The sequence below is a fragment of the Macrotis lagotis genome, chromosome 3, assembly GCF_037893015.1.
Source record: "Macrotis lagotis isolate mMagLag1 chromosome 3, bilby.v1.9.chrom.fasta, whole genome shotgun sequence".
In the NCBI taxonomy this organism is placed as follows: Eukaryota; Metazoa; Chordata; class Mammalia; order Peramelemorphia; family Peramelidae; genus Macrotis; species Macrotis lagotis.
The window spans coordinates 278,959,700-278,979,332 of record NC_133660.1 but is presented as its reverse complement, the minus strand read 5'-3'; the positions used below and the strand labels follow the sequence as shown (position 1 = coordinate 278,979,332).

The window sequence follows — 19,633 nt, the reverse complement described above, 5'->3', positions numbered from 1 at the left end:
GACCCAAAATAGCTGGACTTTATGACCTTGGAGGCTGGTCTTTCATGGGGAGAGGAAGCACACCCTGTCCCCATGTTGAACTTGGAGAGACCCTGCTGAAGGCGTGACCATTAAAAAGTGGCCGGGTTCTGGGAGTGTGAGCTGTGTGAACAGAAGCATTCCCTACCTGTAATTCTTCCTGCTCATTTCCAGGATCTCATCTCATAATTATCCCCCTCTCTTCCCTGACTGTGGATGTTCCCACTTTAGAGAAAGATGCCTGGACTGGCAGAGAAGGCAGGAATGCCCCTTTCTAGGCCACTGGGTGACTTTGTTGGGCACCAGGGAGCTGGTGGAGGAACACAGAGGGAATTGTGCCTCTTGACTCTACAGAAGCCAGAGGAAAGCTAAGAATAGGGAAAGGTCTCCCTGCACAGAGGTCAGCAGATAAGGAAACAGGCTTGGTGGTAAATGGCACTTCTGACCATGGCTCCTGGCAGGGAGAAGGCTGCTATGTTCCCACTCCCTAAGTCTAACAGCTAGGGGTCATCATGGGTAAGGGGAAGAAGAGATTGGGAGTCAGAGAAGGCCCAAGTTCAAATCCAGTAGGGCTCCATGGTGACCTCATGCCTATGTTGCCATCATGAGAGAGTCCCTTCTTTGGATGTGAAGGGCATCTTTGAGCACTCTAGAACCCCCTGAGAGGGAGGTGGCCTCATCAAACAGCTGAGTGGGAATTCTTTGATGGCCAGCTCCAAGGGTCAATCACAAGAAAGAGTTGAGAACCTCAAACAGTAGGAAGAAGAGGGGAAAGGGAGGCAACAAGCATTTCTCAAGTTATCTCAAGTTATCTCATTATTTCATTTGAAGAAGCAACGTGTTTGTGTGTGTGTGTGTGTGTGTGTGTGTGTGTGTGTGTGTGTGTGTGTAGGAAGATCTGAGTCTTTATTTGAGTCAGCCATGTGGCTCATTGTGGACTGAGACCTTGCAAAGAGGTTGAGCCTCTGAGACTAAGAAGGTGGACGCCCTGAGGCAGTCACTTCCACTCTAAGAGCCATAATTTAGAAGGGATATTGGTAAACTAGCCAGTATTCCAAGGCTACTGATGGGATGGAGTGAGAAGACTTAGGGTGGTGAGCCTGGAAAAGAGAAAGCTGAAGGTGGCGTGTGTATGTGTGTGTGGGGGGGGGGTGTAACTGTGTTTGAGGATGGGCAGGATTGTTTGAAGTAAGGATTAGATTTGATCCCAGAGGAATGAACTAGGAGAAATGGGTGGCAGCTGGCAGAAAGCCCATTTAGGCCGGACTTAAGTAAAAGTTTTCTGACCATGAAGGCCACTGTCCAAAGAGGGCCAACACTAACAAACTTTGAGTAGAGGCTCGATGGCCACTTTGTTGGGTCTCTTAGAAGAAGGATCCTTGGTCCTGGGTTAGATTTGCCTGACTCTGCCTCACCCCTTCCCCCACCTTGCACCTTTAATTTCCTGCTTCCTTGAGCCTGCAGCAGGCCTAGCCTTGAGTGCCAAGGGCCACCTTCCCAGCTTTCCAGGTTTGCCTGGGGCCATCCCCTCCAACCCCAGCACAAGGGAGACATGCTGCCGCCCAGCAAGCCAAGCTTAGAGGGAGGCAGACAGCAGAAAATACTCCATATTTCTGGTCCTCCTGGAACTACAGATTCTTCTCTCAACACCCTTGTGAGGGAGGAAAATTGTCCTTTATTCCATTTGAAAAGTAAGGAAATTGAGGGTCAGAGACTGGAGGTGACTCATCCTGGGCCACGCAGCTGGCAACAAAGAGCTCCTTGACTTTCGTCCAAAACCAGTGGGTGCTTCTGGTGCTGGCCACAACTTCATCATTGTTTGCTCCCCACCCTTGGGTGAATTCCTACCTATTCCAGTGAATATGGACACTCCTCCTCATCACAGGGGAGGGAGGCCCCAAGGCTCATCCTTGGACCTTAGTGCCCTGAGGCCCCCCAGGCTGCTGCCACCTCTGTCCCATAGAAAGCCCCCACTACTCCCTGCTGCTCTGTCACCACCCGTACCCCACTAGCCTCTGTCCCCAAAGCCACTCCTCTACCTACTTCCTGCAGACACCTGCAGAATTGGCCATATCTTCACTAGAAAGTGGGTGGTTCTTATTTTCTGAGAGTGGTAATCCCAGCCCCCAGAAGCCCGACTTGTGATGAACCCTGTGAAGCCAAGTCTGGCATGCTCCCTGGCATGGTGCCAGAGCAATGCTGGGCATCATACCCACCAGCATGACTGGCACAGCGCCTGGTACCCCATGGGCACTAGGTCACTCAATGTGGAGTGTTTATTGGCCCATGCAGAATTGAGTTGAGAGTAAGAACATCAGCACTGGCAGCCGCCCACTTCCAAGCATGGTCAGGGGTCCCCAGAGAGGACCAGCTTATACAGGAACTCTTCCTCCCTCTCCAAGATGAAGCAGTCATCTGGGGAGGATCCGGAGAGGCAGTGCAGGGGAATGAATGGAGTGGTGAGCTCAGGGGACCTCCTGACTGGGTGACCCTTAACTGCTCTGGTTCTCAGACAACTAACTCCCTAGGGCTAACCTGGATCCTACAAGGATTCTTTGCCATCGTAGCAGACGAGCCTTGAGTCAGGAAGGTGACCCTGGGCAAGTCATTTAACTTCCGTCTGTCCCAATTTCTTCATCTGTCAAAGGGAGCTCATAATCGTATCCATCTCCAGGGTTGCTGTGAGGATCAAATGAGGTAACAACCACGGTGCCTAGCAAACAATAGATGTTATATAAATGTTAACTTATTAGTTGGAGGAATTCCAACATCTGGACTTTGTCTTGTTGAAGCTAGACTCTGAATCTTCCTGAATCTATCCTTTCATGGACTCAGGGTGTGGTTATCAGGACTGTTGGACTTAGGATCGAGGAGACCTGCATTCAAATTCTGCCACAGAATTGAAAGATTTCATGCTTTTCTAGCAAAACCCATAAATTTTATGTTAAATCCCACCCTGGACGAGGAGGAATCTGAGGCGCCTGGTTTTTAAAATTGGGATGAAAATGGGCAGCTAGGTATCTCAGTTGATAGAACCATGGACCTGGAGTCAAGAAGACCTGAGTTCACATTCACCCTCAAACACTTAGCTGTATGACCTTGGGCGAGTCACTTCACTCTATTTGCCTCCGTTTCCTCATCTGTAAAATGACCTGGAGAAGGAAAGTAAGAGAAAACCACTCTGGTATCTTTCCCACAAAAAGCCCCCCAAATGGGGCCTGATTGAAAAGACTACCAGCAACAATAACGCTCTTGCTGTCTACGGTTCTTGTGAGCATCAGATGAGAACACCAAATAATATCAGCCCTTGGGAGGATAATATATCCCCTCCCTCCCCCATGAGGTTTGGAGCAACTCAGAAAGCATTTATTGAGCACCTACTGTATGTAGCACCATTGTCCTGACTTCCACCCTGTCTGACAGCCCCCCCCCCCCAGGCTGCTAGGGACCTGCTCAGAGACCATCTGGTCTCCCCCTCCCTCCAAAGCAGCAATCTCCTTTCCAGAGTCCCTCCCAGGCTGCTGACGAGGGGCTACCCCATGTCTCTGTTTCTTTTTTTTCCTGACTTAGAGGGTTAATGTGTCTTTGCATCTTTTCCCCTTTGCTGCTCCTTGGGGTGTTCTCTGAGTCTCTCCTGGGGGGCTGGCTAAATCTCAGCTGAAGCCTCTGACCTTCTTTCTCCTGGGCCCGTTTCCTCCTCCCCAGGGAAAGTACCTCTGCCTCAACCTGGACCTACAGGCTGGCCTTTGTTAACTAGAAAGCTGGGGTGGGGGTGGAGGAAGGACCGTGTCAACCTGGTCTTCCTGGTTAAGGAGGCCTCTTGGTTTGTCCGAGGAGAGTTGGTCTTGGTATTTGTTTTCTATTCAGTCCTTTCTGGTGGCTGAAAGTCTTGGCTCCTGTGGCAATGGGTAAAATCCGTTGGATGAGGAGTGGCCTCGCGGCTCTGGCAGTATTAAAAGACAGTCATGCCTCATTCTCTAGCATTTTACCAAACACTTTGGACTTTCCTGGAACCTACCTGGGAGGGCAGGTCATGCGTGTCTCATTATCCCCCTAGCCAGGTTTCTTTGGAGGGGGCTGGGAGAGGAGAAAGGGTTTTGGTCATGGAGTGGGGCAACCCAGATTTAAGGAAAGCCTCTTGATTTTATGATTTTAGGACAAGTCACCTCACCTCTCTGTGCCTCAGTTTCCACACCTGCAAAATGAGAGGATAAGAAATTTCTGATACTAATATCCTTTCATCCCTAATCAAATGACCCTGGGTAATTACTTCCTTTCTTCTGTCAAATGAGCACAGTAAGGTTTCTTCTCCATCTCTGGAGGGGTCATTGGAAGAAAGGCACCAATACCCCCCCAGGCCACTATGACTCCTTCCTCCCAGAACCTCCTTGGAGGGTCTTTGAAGATCATCATTTATTAAGTGCCTACTATATGGCAGGATTTGAACCCAGATTCCTCCAACTCCAAATCCAGTACTCCCCTATAACTGGGTCATAACTGTGGGTCCATAGCTGGGGTCCATAACTCCTTTACGATGGATTCATTTCCTTGTATCTGGGCTTTGCTGGGGATCTCGGTGGTCCTGAGATCTGACTTTGACCAGGTCCCCCTTGGGCAGTTTGTTCATTTTTCTCTTCTCACCGATGGCCACATCAACTCCTCTTGAGTCTGGGAGCCCCTAGAGGAAAGCAGCCGGAAACCTGCAGGGCCCCACGTTGGCTTTGGCATTAGGCTTGGGAAAAACCGAAGGCCCGGTTCCCTGACTCTTCTTGCAAACTTCCCAGCATCCTTGGCCAATGAGCTGGGCACTCCTGGTAAGGCCTCCAGCAGGCCCCATGTGCTCCCTGGGTCCCACGAGCCAGTTCCCTGCTCTGGCCAGATGTTTCCAGGGATGGGTTGTGTTGTTCACATCAACTGAGCAGCCAACAACAAACAGCAGGTCGGGGCCACCGTCACCAGTGGTCTCCATGGATTTCAAGGCTTATAATTGGAGTCTCTAGTGTGGCACAGTGTACTTGACTGGAAAGAAAACCCCTGGGAGGATAATGATTCCTCCCCCCTTCCCCATCCCTACCCTATACCCATGAGGCCTGGAGCAGCTCAGAAGTCATTTATTGAGCCTATCTGGGGTGGACGCTGACTCCCCACAAGGGCAAATTCCCACAAGTTCCACTCTTGCCCACTTGGGCCCTAGCAGTAAGCTTAGGGGTGTGCAGAACCAGGTTGCTGTAGTCGGGGCAGGGGGGGAGGGACCTGCAAGGGTCTCTATGCCCTGTGGGACTTCATTGAGAGTCAGGGTTGGGTGTGCAATCAGCTGACCTGGATTCAAATCCACCTGTGTAAACTTGGGTAAATCACTCGGATTCTGAGGGGGCTCAGTATCTTCATCTGTAAAATGAGGGGTGAGCTCTAGGATTCTGGGTTTCGATTTCCCCATCTGTAAAATGGCACTGTTCAATGGCCTTCAAGATTCTTTCTCCCTTTGCCCACTAAGATACCCACAAAGCCCTGTTTGCTTCCCCCTCCCCATCTCTAAGAAGTCCTCTCTGGTACTTCAAGTGGCCACGTCTCCTCCCCTCCAATCTCAGGGGCTCCTTTACCTTGTCCCTTCCTCATGCCCTTGGGTGATGTTGCCCTGGTGAGGCATTTCCTTTTTTTTTTTTTTAGGTTTTTGCACGGCAAATGGGGTTAAGTGGCTTGCCCAAAGCCACACAGCTAGGTCATTATTAAGTGTCTGAGACCGGATTTGAACCCAGGTACTCCTGACTCCAGGGCTGGTGCTCTATCCACTGAGCCACCTAGCTGCCCCTAGGCATTTCCTTTTGAGGTTTCTCCCCCATCTGGACTTTGGATCTCCCTTCTTTGGGTCTCCCTCAGAAACCAGCACAATATTTAGTATTCAGGAGGCACTTAATCCATGTTCATTCATTCAATATCCATGAAGCAGTTTCTTCAAACAAAAACTATCATCAGTGCTACATGAGCACTGATTGAGGCCCTACAGTATACTGAGCCATGGTTAGGTGTGGGGGAAGGCAAAAATGTGACTCCAGGGCCCACAGTTCCTGGTGTTCCTCCTGCCCCAGTGTATCTACTTTATTCATTTAAAAATTATTTCTTGGTTCGTATTCTTTTCATCCAATGGAACACAGACTCTGTGAGGGCATTGATTAGGTCTTTCATTTTGTCTGTGACCCAGAGTCTAGACTTGACTTCACACATATGTGGATACTTGTGGAATGAGTGAACTCGTCCCTGTCCTCAGTGAGCTTACCTTCTTTTGGGAAAGAAAATCTATTGATATTTACAGAGCCCTAGAGTTAGGGGCAGTTCCCACTCTCCCTGGGTGATGCCAGATCCTCCATCGGCAAAATGAGAACTTTGGACCTCAAGGATCATTATTTTATTGATGAGGAAACTGAGGCACAACCAGGTGAAGAGACTGGCCTGGGTTGTACGACCCACAGTCTTCCAGCCCATCATTTTGACGCAAAGTCTAATGATTTTTGTTCTAGGTTACCTGACTGCAGATGGCCTCTGTTTGGGGCATCTCACTCTTCCCAACGAAGTTCTAACCATGACATGGGCTTGGACAGAGTCACACACCTAGTATCTAAAGCTGGATTGGAACTCAGGTCTTCTGGGTTCTGTTGCATACTTTGCTGCCTCAGAATCTTGGTGTTAAAAGGCTATGTTTTTGTGGACCAAACACTTGAAATAATTTTGCTTATAGTCTTTCACCTAAAACTGTCCTTGAGTCCAAAACTCTAAGAAGCGTGTTCAATCACATAGTACCAAATACAGACCCATGGTACTGCCTTGGGGACTTCTTTCAAATTGACTTGGCCACGTTAGTAACTACTTTTAGGCCTTTTGCTGTCCAACCATTTCTCAGCCGCTATCATCGGGTCCACATCTCTTGTTCTTAGCATAGCTTCAGAAAGACTTTGGTAAAAGCTTTTCCCAAGTTAAGATAAGTGGTCTCTAGAAATTTTTTTCCTGCTCTACCAGGCTAATGATAACCTAATCAAAAGAGAAAATCAACTTAGCTTGACCTGCATGACCTGTCCCAGATGAAATCAGTCAGTCTGAGTGATTGTTGCTTCCTCTTCTAAAAATTCACTAGCCATCCCTTTTTTATTTTTACAATTTTTGCAAGGCAATGGGGTTAAGTGACTTGCCTGAGTTCACACAGAGCTAAGTAATTATTGTCTGAGGCTGGATTTGAACTCAGGTCCTCCTGACTCCAGAACCGGTACTCTATCCACTCTGCCACCTAGCTACCCCTAGTCGTCCCATTAATAAGAGCCTGAACTGGGATCCCACTTGCCAATATGAAGTGGTTCTTTATTTGAAAAGTGAGACATTCGCCTTTTTCCAGTCCTTAACACCTTTCTCATTCTCGACAATCTTTCCTTGTCCTAGGCTCAGCAGCCACAGCCCCTGGATCTGTCCTTTGGCCCCATGACTTCAGCTCATCCATAGGATGAATTGGGTTTCTCTTACTTTGCCCTTGCTTTCTTCTTCCCTAACTCACATTAGTTTCCAGTCCCCCTCCTCCAGTCGGTTCAGAGTATCTTTGTTACTCACTCCTAGCCACTGCTAAGGCAGGAAGCTGGGGTTCAAGATTACCTGTTAAGCAGTCAGATGCCTACCAGCTTCATGGGATGCCTCTGGGGAGACCAGAGTTTATTTACACGGGTGCTTTTCTAGTGCTTAAAATTGGGCTGGAGTGCCAGTCCCAAGGAGGTCTCCAACTGTCTCATTGAAGCTGCTTTTTCTCCTCCCAGACTAAAATACATGGAGTTGGATTTGTGAAAATCCACGCGCCCTGGAACGTTCTTTGCCGAGAAGCTGAATTTTTGAAGCTCAAAATGCCCACCAAGAAGGTCAGTGTTTATTCTTCCATCAATCCAACTCTCTATATCCTTCTGTCTCTCTGTCTCTGTCTCTGTGTGTCTCAGTCTCTCTCTCTTGTCTGTCTCCCTTTGTTTCTCTGTGTCTATCTCTCTCTCATCTCTCTCTCTCTCTCATCTCTCTCTCTCTCTCTCTCTCTCTCTCTCTCTCTCTCTCTCTCTCTCTCTCTGTGTGTGTGTGTGTGTGTGTGTGTGTGTGTGTGTGTGTGTGTGTGTGTGTATCAGTGCCCTACTGCAGCCTCAGGACAGCTTAGGAGCGCCTCAGCCACAGATGAGGACTGATGAGAGGCTGGGCTACTTGGCAAGATGGTTTGCTGTCAGTTCTGTGGCCCGCCATGCCGATGGTACCTATCAGATGGATCTTTTTCCCCCCCAAAAAACATTTTCCTGCTTCTCAGGGACAATAAGAAGTCACTTGGACTTCTACATTTACTTTTAGAGGAAACCGTCGCAGAGCTTTTTCAAAAATTCCTTCTTGCCTTCCTCTGTCCATTTTGTAGAAAAGGAACAACAACCTGAGTCTGGGTCTGATATTTTCTGAGCTATGAAACTCCAACCCAAATTAGAAAAAAAAAAAAAAAGATGGCTCAGCTGCTAAAAGAGTTGGCTAATAAAAATGAAATTAAAGTTCAGGCTCCAGGTCTCCATTGTGGCATCTTGATCCAATTTATCCTTTTTTTATCCCATTTCCTGCTTTCTGGGCTCCCGAAAATGGACAGTTACTTAGGGATTTTACGGCCTTGTTCCCGGCTGTTTGTTTAGCTTTGGAGAGACAAGGACCGGATGTATGAGGGACCGTTTACATAGGCCTGTCCATCAGACCATGCCCCTTGCATCATCTGCCAGTCTCTCCGACAACAGGCATCACGTTGAATGTGTTGGGGAAACTTTGCTGGTTTGCCGAACTGGCTGCTCTCTCTCCATCTTCCTCATGGCTTCTTTGGGAAGGCCTGTGGCAGGAACTTGCTGTCCCAGAGCCAGCCCATCTGTCTTGATACGGACGGCAGGTTCGCTCTTGGGCCCATGCTGGAGCCAATCAGGAAGATTCCCCCCACCCCACCCCCCACAGCTAAATGATACCTATTTCCTTTCTCCCACAATCCTCAGATGTACCAGATTAACCAGAGCCGGGGCCTCCTCAAAAAAATTAATTCCGTCCTCCAGAAAATAACAGAACCCATCCAACCCCGGGTGGCTGACAGCAGATCTCAGAACTCAAAGAAACTCTCTTTTGCCTTCTCTAGAGAAAAGCAGCACCTGTGAGTATGACCTGGGCCTGGCCTAGGCTCCTGCGTATCTTGTCTTTATAAAATGAAAAGAGGGGGCAGCCAGGTGGCACAGTCGATAGAGCACCGGCCCTGGAGTCAGGAAGACCTGAGTTCAAATCCTACCTGAGACACTTAATAATTACCTAGCTATGTGACCTTAAGCAAGTCACTTAACCGCATTTGCCTTAAATAAATAAAAAGAAATAAATTAAAATGAAAAGAAATGCAGCTATTCTGCCAGGAGAATTTGCAGATATTAAAATCACTGTAATTCAAGAAAGGTGGATTGGGCATCACCTGGATGCCAGACCTGCCCTCTGTTAGGAGGGGTTCATGGGTTATCAAGTGACAAAGACTGGCCAATTTGTTACCCTCAACATGTCAAGTCATTGCCTATGTCCAGGCTTTTGTCCAGCCTCAGGCCTGGAATGATCTCCCTCCTCACCTGCTTCTTGGAATTCACTAAAGTGGAACGTCCTCCTCAAAGCCTTTATTGACCCCCCCCCCAGCCCTTAGTACTTGGTCTTCTTGTTTGCATAGTTTTCTGTTCTCTCTTCTATGTAGACACGTATATGCTTGTGTCTACACATATGTGGCTGGTTCCTCCTCTCCATTAGTAGAATGTAAACTCCTTGAGGGGCCAGGGACCAGTCGCCCTTTGTCTTCCCTAGCACAGAGTAGGTCTGGCACATAGTAGGCACTTTATAAAAGCTAGCTGAGTTGAATTGAATGAAAAACCACCTGGTCCCTGTCTTCAAGGAACCTAGAGTCCAGTGAGGGGTGGGGAAGGGACAGTCCAGGGAGAGAGTGAACCACAAGGGCTGGACCAAAGTCCTGGGAGAAATCAGAGAAAGGAGCTTCCCCTAGAGCAGGTGAGGAGAAAGCCAAGCCAGCCTGCTGTCGGAGAGCAGATGGCCAGGTCCAGAGGAACCTTGGGTCCAAAGCCTCCATCGGTCAGAGCCTGGTGGACGGCTGAGGAAGACGGGAGAAAGTGGAGGAGTTGGCCCTTGGGCAGAGGGGCCAGTCCTGAATGGGGCTTCTCCCTTGCCAGCCCATGGAGGCGGTCCCATCTGGTCTGGGCGGAGGGCAGTTGGCCTACCTCCTAATAAGGCAATACTGTTTTCTTTGGTTTGGAACCAAAGGCCCCTAAATCAATAAGCCAGCCCCTCCTCTCTTGCCCTGGTGTCATCCCACAAGTAAATACTGTTTCCAGTTACACCCCTGGTCTGATTGAGCAAGCCAGCGAGCCTTGTTAACAGATCCCGCTAGAGCTGAAGCCAATTCGCCGTCTTCCTCGGGAGTGTCCCTGTAAATAGCACCAAGGACCAGGGATCCAGAGAGGCAGATCCCAGCCCTCCAATAATGTAGAGCTTCAGCAGAGGGGAAGGGACTGACCCAAGGTCTCACAGCCCAGCCGTAGGCTAGGAAACCTTCCCCTCCTAAGCCCCCTGCCCCATTTGGCTCACTGGTGATGACCCAGGCTTGATGTTACCATGGACAAGGCCAAGTCTGTTTCATTAACTGGGTGGGCTGACTCTGGACAGAAATGACCGCTGACCTCCGACTATGGAAGCTGAGGATGCCTTGCCTTTGTCATTTCATTGGTATCCACATGGATGCCTTATCCCTATTGAGACCGTAAGCTCCCCACAGGAAGAGAGAGCATCAGAACATGGTTGATATGTCTAGAAATTCAAAGTTTATGGAGTCCTGGGTGGGAGGTCAAAACCTCCATCCAGGGGCGGTTAGGTGACACAGTGGATAGAGCACCAGCCCTGGAGTCAGGAGGATCTGGGTTCCAATCCTCAGACACTTCATAATGACCTAGCTGTGTGGCCTTGGGCAAGCCACTTAACCCCATTTGCCTTACCAAAAAAAAAACCTCCATCCATATGATAATTATAATAATAGAAGTCATAGCAATAATAGCTTGTTCTTATAGAACTATGAGGTTTGCAAAGCACATGGGTAAACATCTCATGTGAAACTCCAACAACTCTGGAGGTAGGAGCAGCTGTTATTATTCTCATTTTACATTTGGAGAAATTGAGGCAGGCAGGTTAGGTGATTTGTTCAGGGACACATAGCTAGGAAGAGTCTGAAGCAGAATTGTGTAGTCTTTTGGAGTACTGCTCCGCCAGGCTGTCCATATGCCAAGAGGGTTCATGAATGCAGAGGTGCCCACCTGGGATCATCCAACTGTGATTCAGTGTCTACAGTGTTCAAGTCTGAGAGAGGTTCAGTGACTTGTGTGAGATCTGGAGGTCCAGACTACTTACCGTTCAGTCATGTCTGACTCTTCATGACCCCATTTGGGGTTTGCTTGGCAAAGATACTGGAATGGTTCCATTTCCTTTGGCTTATTGAACATGGGTTAAGTGGCTTGTACCCAGTCACACATTTCATAAGTATCTGAGGCTACATTTGAACTCAGGTCTTCCTGACTCCAGACTCACTACTCTATCTATGGCATTACCTAGCAACCCCTAGACTACTAAAAAATCTTTAACTCTTAGGGGTAAAAGGTAATCAAGTCACATAGCTGAGATTTGAACTGAGGTCTCTCTGACTCCCAAGTCCAACATTCTCTCCATTGCCTTTCCCTAACAAAATTGTGGCAAGGATCAATGAGAACAAAGTCCATTAGTGAGTTGTCCCTCATCTTCTTCAATTTCTCTAAGTAGCCCAACAGGTTCTAAGCTGAATCAAATTCTCAGGGTGGCTTGCAGGGAGGGGAGGGAGTAAATGCTCCGGCTTGGAGCCTTTTCCCCAGAAAGAGACTTGGACAAAATGACGCCCGAGTGGTCAGTCTTCATTCTTATTTGCCAATTTGGTGCTAGGAACATTGGCACTTCCCAATCCCCCTGGGCCCAGTAACCAATGCTCTGTTCTCTGCACCATCCCCACAGGTTTGACCTGACTGATAAGGATTCCTTTTTTGACAGCAAAACTCGGAGCACCATAGTGAGTATGACTGATTTTCTTGTGTCCACTACAACTGAGGGGTTGCCCTTGGGAATCCAATGTGACTTTCTCTTCCATGGTCCTCCTCCAATGGGAGAACAGTGATGTCATACCCATGAAGTGATCAATTCTAGAGGTTAGACCAAAAGTGGGGAAGAAGTCATCCTTGGATGTGGTGGGGGAGAGGCAGGAAGTAGAATTTATGTCCTCACATTTGAACAATGTCTCTGACCCTGAATCATCATAAATCAGAGAAAGAAAAGTGAGGCCTCTGAAAATTCAGCCTGGACTGTATTTTATAAAGTTTTGTCCCCAGAATGCCCCCTATTGTGAAATGTGGGTCTCAGAGGAGCCAGGGACCGGGTTGGGTGTGTAAATTGTGCCCAATGGTCAGAACAAATGAAGCCTTGCAATCTGACCAGGGCCACCCTGCCCTTTGCGTTTCTCTATCAGCCGCCAGCTGGGAAGGCAGCCAGTCCTCACGCCGTATGTGCCTCAGCTCAGGGCAAGGCTTTTATCTAAACAAGAAATTAATGTCTCAGCCAAGTTGTTGCTCTCCGTCCTTCTCTGCAGAGCGAGTAAACAAGTCTGGAGTTTCAGCTAGTTGGGGGAGGAGGGGGTCGGGTGGCCACGAGGCCACTGTGGCTCTGCCCCACGCAGCTCCAGTGCGTCCCCTGGACTTGGGAGGAATGGAGCTGTGGTAGCCCAAATGCATCACAACTGAGCAATACCTAAGCCTGTCTTGGGAAGGGAGTTGAGCAGATCACTTTTCTTAGCAAAGTGTGTTTGAAGACCTAAATTGCTGGCAGGTACAAGCCCCATAAACCGAGGCTCTGGTTGAATTGGGAGGGAACGCATAGACCGCACACCTCATTAGCCAGATGACATCCAAAGAGCTTAAAAAGAGGGAGAAAGGTGGGATCGGAACCCTGGTTCTCTTCTGAGACATCATGTGCTGCTTCTGCTCCCAGCCTAGTCTGGTCTGCTCCAAGCTGGACCTAAACAAGACTCCCTAGAGCACTCCCAACCAGTAACAAGTCTTCCTGCGTGCTGGGACCTCAGAGTGTGGGAATCCATTTCCTCTTCCAGAGAGGATTTTCCACTTGGGGTCAGCAATCTGGGTTAGGGAGGTCTTATTTAATATCGCTGGATTTGGCCTTCCTGATCACTGTTCTTGGGGCCATACAGAATGAGGTGAATGTCCTTTTTGGGGTCCTAGTCCTTCAACATGCTTCAGCCACAGGTCTTTAGTACCTCAATCTTTTCATCTTCAGGCAAAACTTCACCAATCCCCCCAAATTCGCTTCAAGCAATCCCCAAATGACCTGAGCTTGAGACCATTCCTCATGTGGATTGTCCTCCCCTGGCCACATCGATACCATTTTTGAAACATGAAGCCCAGAGCTGGCTTCCAGAGGGTAGCTGAGCCGAATAGACTGATGGCTAAGGAGGAAAGATCAGAGTCCATCCTCGGCCCCTCATCCTTTCCCACTCACCCCATCCTGTTGCCCTGAGACTCTCTGCAGCTCCCATTAGCAATGGAAAGATTTAACGTATATGACACTTATCAGGTCTTTGACAGATCCCCATGCTCTGTGAGAGCATTGGTTACAAAGAGTCTGGGTCTCGGAGTCTCCGTTCTGCTCCTTATGAACAGTGTGACATTGACACAATTCCTCTTCTGAATTTTCATTGGACTCTGTGGTAAAGAGGAGATAGTCTTACTTGTCTTATCTCCAACCAAGGATTCTTCAGAAAGAAAATGCCATTGTCACCTTTCCAGCTCTGTCCAAGAGGGAGCAGTTGTTTGCAGTGGGGGAGTTTAAAATGCCCACCAGTGGGCCCCCAAAGACTGCTTCCCTTCATCCAGGCCTGAGTCCAGGCCTGAGTAAGGACTTTGTGGTGAAGGAGGTCCCTCTGCCAATTCAGGTTTGCCCTTCTCACCAATGTAGTCTTAGACAGGAGCCAGGAGCAGGGAGAAGTTAGGCAGCTTGTCTGTTATATGCTGGAGGCAGGACTTGAATCCAGTTCTTCTGACTCTGAGGTCAGCCCTCCAACCTCCACAGCATGTTCATTGCTTTCATCCCTATTGGTTTGAACATGGTGAAAGTCAGCATTGAGTATCCCTACTCCCACTTTTATAACACCCAACAGTTTGAAGCGTAATCTAATCTACTGTTTCCTGCAACCTCCCTTTGATGGAGGGAAATGGGAGTCCTGAAAGCACCTGGAGGGAAGGTGCTATCCTTTTATTTATTCGTATCTTCCCCTCCCTCCAGCATGCAAACAGTAGGTAACTACTAAATGCTTGTTTCTCCCTTCCTTCTTGGTGCTGAGCTTTTGTATCTCCAAACCAGAGAAGAATAGCACACACATATCTCAAGCGAATGAACATGTCGTGTGCCTTGCAAGCATAAGCCTTGTTCAGTATCAGCCTATGATAGAAGTAGATTGAAGGTCGTTGGCAAGTCTAAGTGAGGAGGTCATGAGCCTGAGAGACTGAGGAAAGGATGGAGGGGCCCTTGACCTCTGGAGAAGCTGAAGTTGGATAGAATTGGGTAGAGGGAAGGGAGAAAGAAGGGAAATGAGGAGTTCTGATTGGGAATCAGTTGCAGTTGAGATGCCCCAAGGATGTCCAGTTCAATATATCAAACTGACAAAAACTCTTGACTCCTCTCTCTCTCTCTCTCTCTCTCTCTCTCTCTCTCTCTCTCTCTCTCTCTCTGCCTGTGTGTGTCTCTCTCTCCCCATTTTGTCTCTGACTTAGGTCTATGAGATTTTGAAGAGGACGACTTGCTCCAAGGCCAGCATGGGTAAGGAGGAATGTGGAAGGGGTGGCAATCAGCTCAGCTCGGCCCCCTTTCCAGTGCAGATCTGGAAAAAGAGGGAGGAGTGCCAATGGAAGTGGTCTTCCTTTTTTATTCCCCTCCTACTCTGGGGTTTTAGATAATACTTTAATGTACCAGTTTGCATCATTAAAGCCAGAAGAAATTCTTTTAGATGTTAGTCCATCTGGGTCCACATGCCCAGGGCTTCCTAGGTATTGGGGATTTGGGTCTATAAGTCTGCAGAGAGAATCTTTAATGTCTCAATGACACTGGGACCAAGAGATCATGACTTTCTTAGGAAGAGTCAATAGTCATTGGGAAATGATAATAATAACATTAATTATAATATTTAATATCAATTCATCAAGTTTCAGGTAGTGTCCTTGGTGCTGGGAGGAAACCAAGGCTGCCCTCTAGGAACTTACACTCTAATAAGACCTAAGGTCCCTCACAGATGAGCCTCCTGAAATGCTGTCTTGGCCAAGAGTTGGGACCAACATTAGACTCTCTAGTCTTGGTCTTAGTGTAGTTAGGACATGGGCCAAGACAGAAAAGAGACCCCAACTCAGCCATCCTCCTGGCCACACTGGCAGGGATGACTGGGAGACCTGTTATGCCACAGAGAGCTGAAATGCATAACCTGTGGTTAGAGCAGTCCGGTGATAAGTGAAGTTAGTCTGTTCACCCAGATGTTGATTCTGCCCACAACTGACTTCCTGGGGGGTGAAAATCCCTCTGAGGGAACCCAAGTAGGGGAGATAGGCAAGCTTAAGCCAACAGGGTTTCCTCTTCCTTCTCTGGCAACTGACAACCTGTTCTGATTTGGCCTGACTCCAGTCCCCTGTGGGAGGACTGTGAGACAGAGGGCAACCTGAGCAGCAGAAATCCTTATGAGGGCCCATCCCCACAACTGATGAAGGCTTTATGTCCAGGAATTGGGGAGAAAGGGAGGAGACCCTAGAAGTCATTCATTAGAAACTAGAAGTCATACATTAGTCAATAAGCTACTGTTTATTAAACACGTTTTGTCTGCCTAGGATTAAAAAAAGACAAAAATATGGTTCCTGCCCCCCAGAAACTTCCAATGGGGAGACGATGAACACAACTAATGTCTACAAAATATGGAGTAGATGGGAGGGGACTATTCTCAAGAAGGAAGGTGAACATTGAACTGAGTTTTGAGAGAAAGCCAGGGAAGCCAGGAGGGGAGAGCATTCTAGGCATTGGAGACAACTAGGGAAAAGGCCGGGAGGTGAGAGATAAAGGATCATACTCAACAAAGAGCAATCATATACTTAGAGGGGTCTCAGATAGTCCAAGCTGAGTGTTTCCCAGGTGCAGAAATTGAGACACAGGTTAGGAAAGGACGTGGCCCAGTTAACTCCTCAGATCTTGTGGCTCCTGGAAAGTCCCCATAGGTCACAAGGAAGTTTCCTATCCCTCACTTCCTGCCTCAGCCAAGACCCTGAATGGTGCTCATTCTTCCACGTCCAAAAGAACCACCCTCAGTATTAATTGCTTCCATCCCTAACCAAAGCAGCCCCTCTTCTATGATTGGAGAGGTGAGCTCACATTGGTCCGGACTCCTTGAAGACAACCAGAGAGCAAAGAGGAAAGGCAGAGATGGAAAACCATCTCCCTCAGTTTCCTTGTCTGTAAAGGGGCTGGGACAGGGGCCAAGGAGAGAGAGAGAGAGAGAGAGAGAGAGAGAGAGAGAGAGAGAGAGAGAGAGAGCCCAGGAATGGGTGAAGAGAAATTCTTTGTAGAATAGTCACGATGAACCTCTTTCTCTTCAGAGACAAAATGTAAGATGGAAGGGTTAGTGGGAAGGACCCAGAGGCCCTCATTTCACAGAGGGAAGATGATTTACACAAGGTCACTCAGTCTTGTACCATAGATTACGATGTTCTACTCTACCTTTAGCTCTTTTGTGGTTCTGGTCCAATCAGTGAGGTAACCCAGCCACTACTCAGTAAAGAACCCCAGTCTTGGAGCCCCATTTAAAAGATGCTCTACAGTCCCCGGGGACAAGCCCCTCAGGGGAGGGGAGCAGCCTTGGCACAGGATTTGAGCCCAGCACTGTGATCTTAGAATTTTAACATCTTAGGTCTCCTAAAGGCCAAAAGTACAACCCTCTCATTTTAGAGATAAGGTTGAGCAATAACCAGTGTCACAGGACTAGTCAGCCCCTGAGATTTGAACCCATTTCCCCTCATTCTAGAGTGAGTGGCCTTTCCACTGTACTCTATAAGAAGACAGCCCCTGAGGTGGGCCTGCCTGCTCATCCCTGACTCTTGGGGCTAGTTGGGACGACTTCTAGGAGCTTTGATACATCTCCCTACCAGAAAGGCCCAGAATTTGGTGACCCCAGGCATGGGTCCAAGCCCAGTCCCTGAAGGGGGGATTATCCCTGAACTTTCCTGAGCCCCCCCACCCCCCCTTGTCAGTGTATTTCTTTATTTCCAAATGCAACATTAAATTGCTTGGAAGCCCATTCATGTAACTAATAGACTATGTATAAACAGGGCAAGGAGAGGGAAGAAAGAAGGATACTGCCCTTTTAAATAAAAGGAGAAAATGTGGTCAATATGGTAAGTCCCATCTTCTCACTCCTGCCCAAGGCTGTGAGAAAACTCTCCCTCCTGCTTCTCAAACCAATCTCCAACCTCTTTTTAAATTATGCGTGTGTTTCCTCACATCATCAACTTCCCCTTCCATGATTTGACCTCTTCTAACTCCTCCAATCCATTCTTTCAAATCTGCAGGCTTTCCTTCCCAAGCAGGTGGGGTAATAGGAGTAACTCATTTCTCAGTTCTTCCCAGAATGGGATGCTCTCTTCTTTCTTCTGTAACTTTCTAATCCTGAAAATCGAGCATGTTTTAATATTCTGCTCAGTAACAGCCATGCGGGAGGCGGCCTCTCCGGGAAGATCAATGCTGAGGGATTTCCGATTTCTGGGGAGCCAGACTTACTGATTTCTCTTGGAGAAAATTCTTTCCGTGGCAGAAATATTTCTGCTGATTTCAGGACAATGTGTGATATGGGGCTGGTCATTAATCCCTCACATAATTCTCTTTTTAAGGAATCAACAGCCTCCTGGCCCATGGAGTTTATAGTGCTGCCTACCCCCTGCACGATGTAAGTGACTGGGAACACTTCATCTCTGTTGGAAGGGAAGAGGGGAATGCCTTGGGTTTTTATTTCAATTCTTTCTTTTCTTTCATTTTTTTTGCAAGACAGTGGAGTTAAGTGACTTGTCCAAAGTCCCACAGCTGGGTCATTATTCAGTATCTGAGGCCAGATTTGAACACAAGTCCTCCTGACTCTAGAGCTGGTGCTCTATCCACTGTAGCACCTAGCTGCCCAATTTCAATTTTTTTTCTGAGAGTTTGCAAACATTAAGTGCCTGCTTTGGACGGGGAACCATAGTAGGCACTGGAAATACAGAGACAAAAACCAAAAATGGTGTCTCTGATTCAAAAGCCTCCACTTTATTCTGTTTCCAGAATATTAAATCCATTTACACTGATGAGTCAATAGATGAGAGTTTGAAGGAGACAGCACTGCCTTTCCAAAGGCATCCAAGAAAGACTTCCTCAGGGAGGTGGGGCTTGGCGTGTTGAACCTTAGAAGAAACTGAGAATTCTAGGAGATAGCAATGAAGAGTAAGGGTGCATCTGGCTAGACAACTCGAGCAAAGGCTGGGAGAAGGACTGCTAAGCTCATAGAGCAAAACGCAGCCTGTTAGATTAGAGCGTTAAGGAGAAGAGGAATGATGAGTAAATAAATATGAAAAGGTGGGCTCAGAGCTTAAGAAGAAGAAATTTTAGCTTCCAAGAAGACAGATAGTATTGGTTCCCAGCTACAATAGGAAACCCTAAAGTTATTGAAATGGGGAATGGCATATACTTCGGAAAAATGATTTAATTCCTAATCAATTTGAAAGAGGCCTGGCTCTGGACTCATTTCTTGGGGTTGGATTCTAGATCTACTACTTGTTCCTTGGGTCACCATGGAGGGGGAGCTCAGTTTCCCCAATTGTAAAAAGAAAAAGTACAGTGGTCCAGGGGAGATTCCCACTCATCATGAAGTTTCATGACTGGCTTTGGCCTTGCATGTCAGATGACAGGACCCCCTTGGTGAAGTCACCAGCTTTCTGAAGGTCATGAGAGCAACTCTTCAGTCCCACTTCACAGAGGCAGCTGAGGACTGGGCTGAGGAATGACATATTTTCTCTGGGGCTGCCTGCCTGCCCAGTCTCGCTTCTCCAGATTAAGAAGCCAGCTTCCTGGACTCATCCCACTGGTCTCTGTCCCCTGGGCAGATGGGAGCTAGTCTGTGACTGGCTGCCCTCAGGCTGAAAACAAGAGCCACTTTGTTCTGATTGTCTCTATAGAAACAGGGCTAAAGTTGAGGGATTTTGGAGCGGATGGGGATCATGTCAGACTGAGAAATGTGGGAACTTGGAGATTTTCCAAGTGTTCTTATGGCAGTTTCTGATTTAGGACTGGCTGGTAGTAGGGCAGTAGAAAGTAGTATGGGACTGTAGGCTGGGGTTAGTACTAAAAGCATGAGCTCAATGTGACTTTGATCTCTGTTTACTCATCTGTAAAATGGGAATACTTAGATCCTAAATCA

At 48.0% G+C, this 19,633-nt stretch overlaps 1 protein-coding gene across 8 annotated transcripts in view; it reads left to right on the top strand.

Annotated features, from left to right (window-relative positions):
- ANO1 (anoctamin 1) overlaps positions 1-19,633 on the top strand; it is a 132,266-nt gene that overhangs the window by 51,580 nt on the left and 61,053 nt on the right. For 4 of the 8 annotated variants that reach the window (XM_074230867.1, XM_074230866.1, XM_074230869.1 and 1 more), the window contains exons 4-9: positions 7,809-7,907; positions 9,042-9,193; positions 12,112-12,166; positions 14,934-14,979; positions 17,520-17,585; positions 18,078-18,133. In XM_074230867.1, coding sequence (XP_074086968.1) covers positions 7,809-7,907; positions 9,042-9,193; positions 12,112-12,166; positions 14,934-14,979; positions 17,520-17,585; positions 18,078-18,133 — 474 coding nt within the window. The remainder of the gene's footprint in view (positions 1-7,808; positions 7,908-9,041; positions 9,194-12,111; positions 12,167-14,933; positions 14,980-17,519; positions 17,586-18,077; positions 18,134-19,633) is intronic. The other 4 variants (XM_074230871.1, XM_074230870.1, XM_074230873.1 and 1 more) reach the window with 1 other exon arrangement.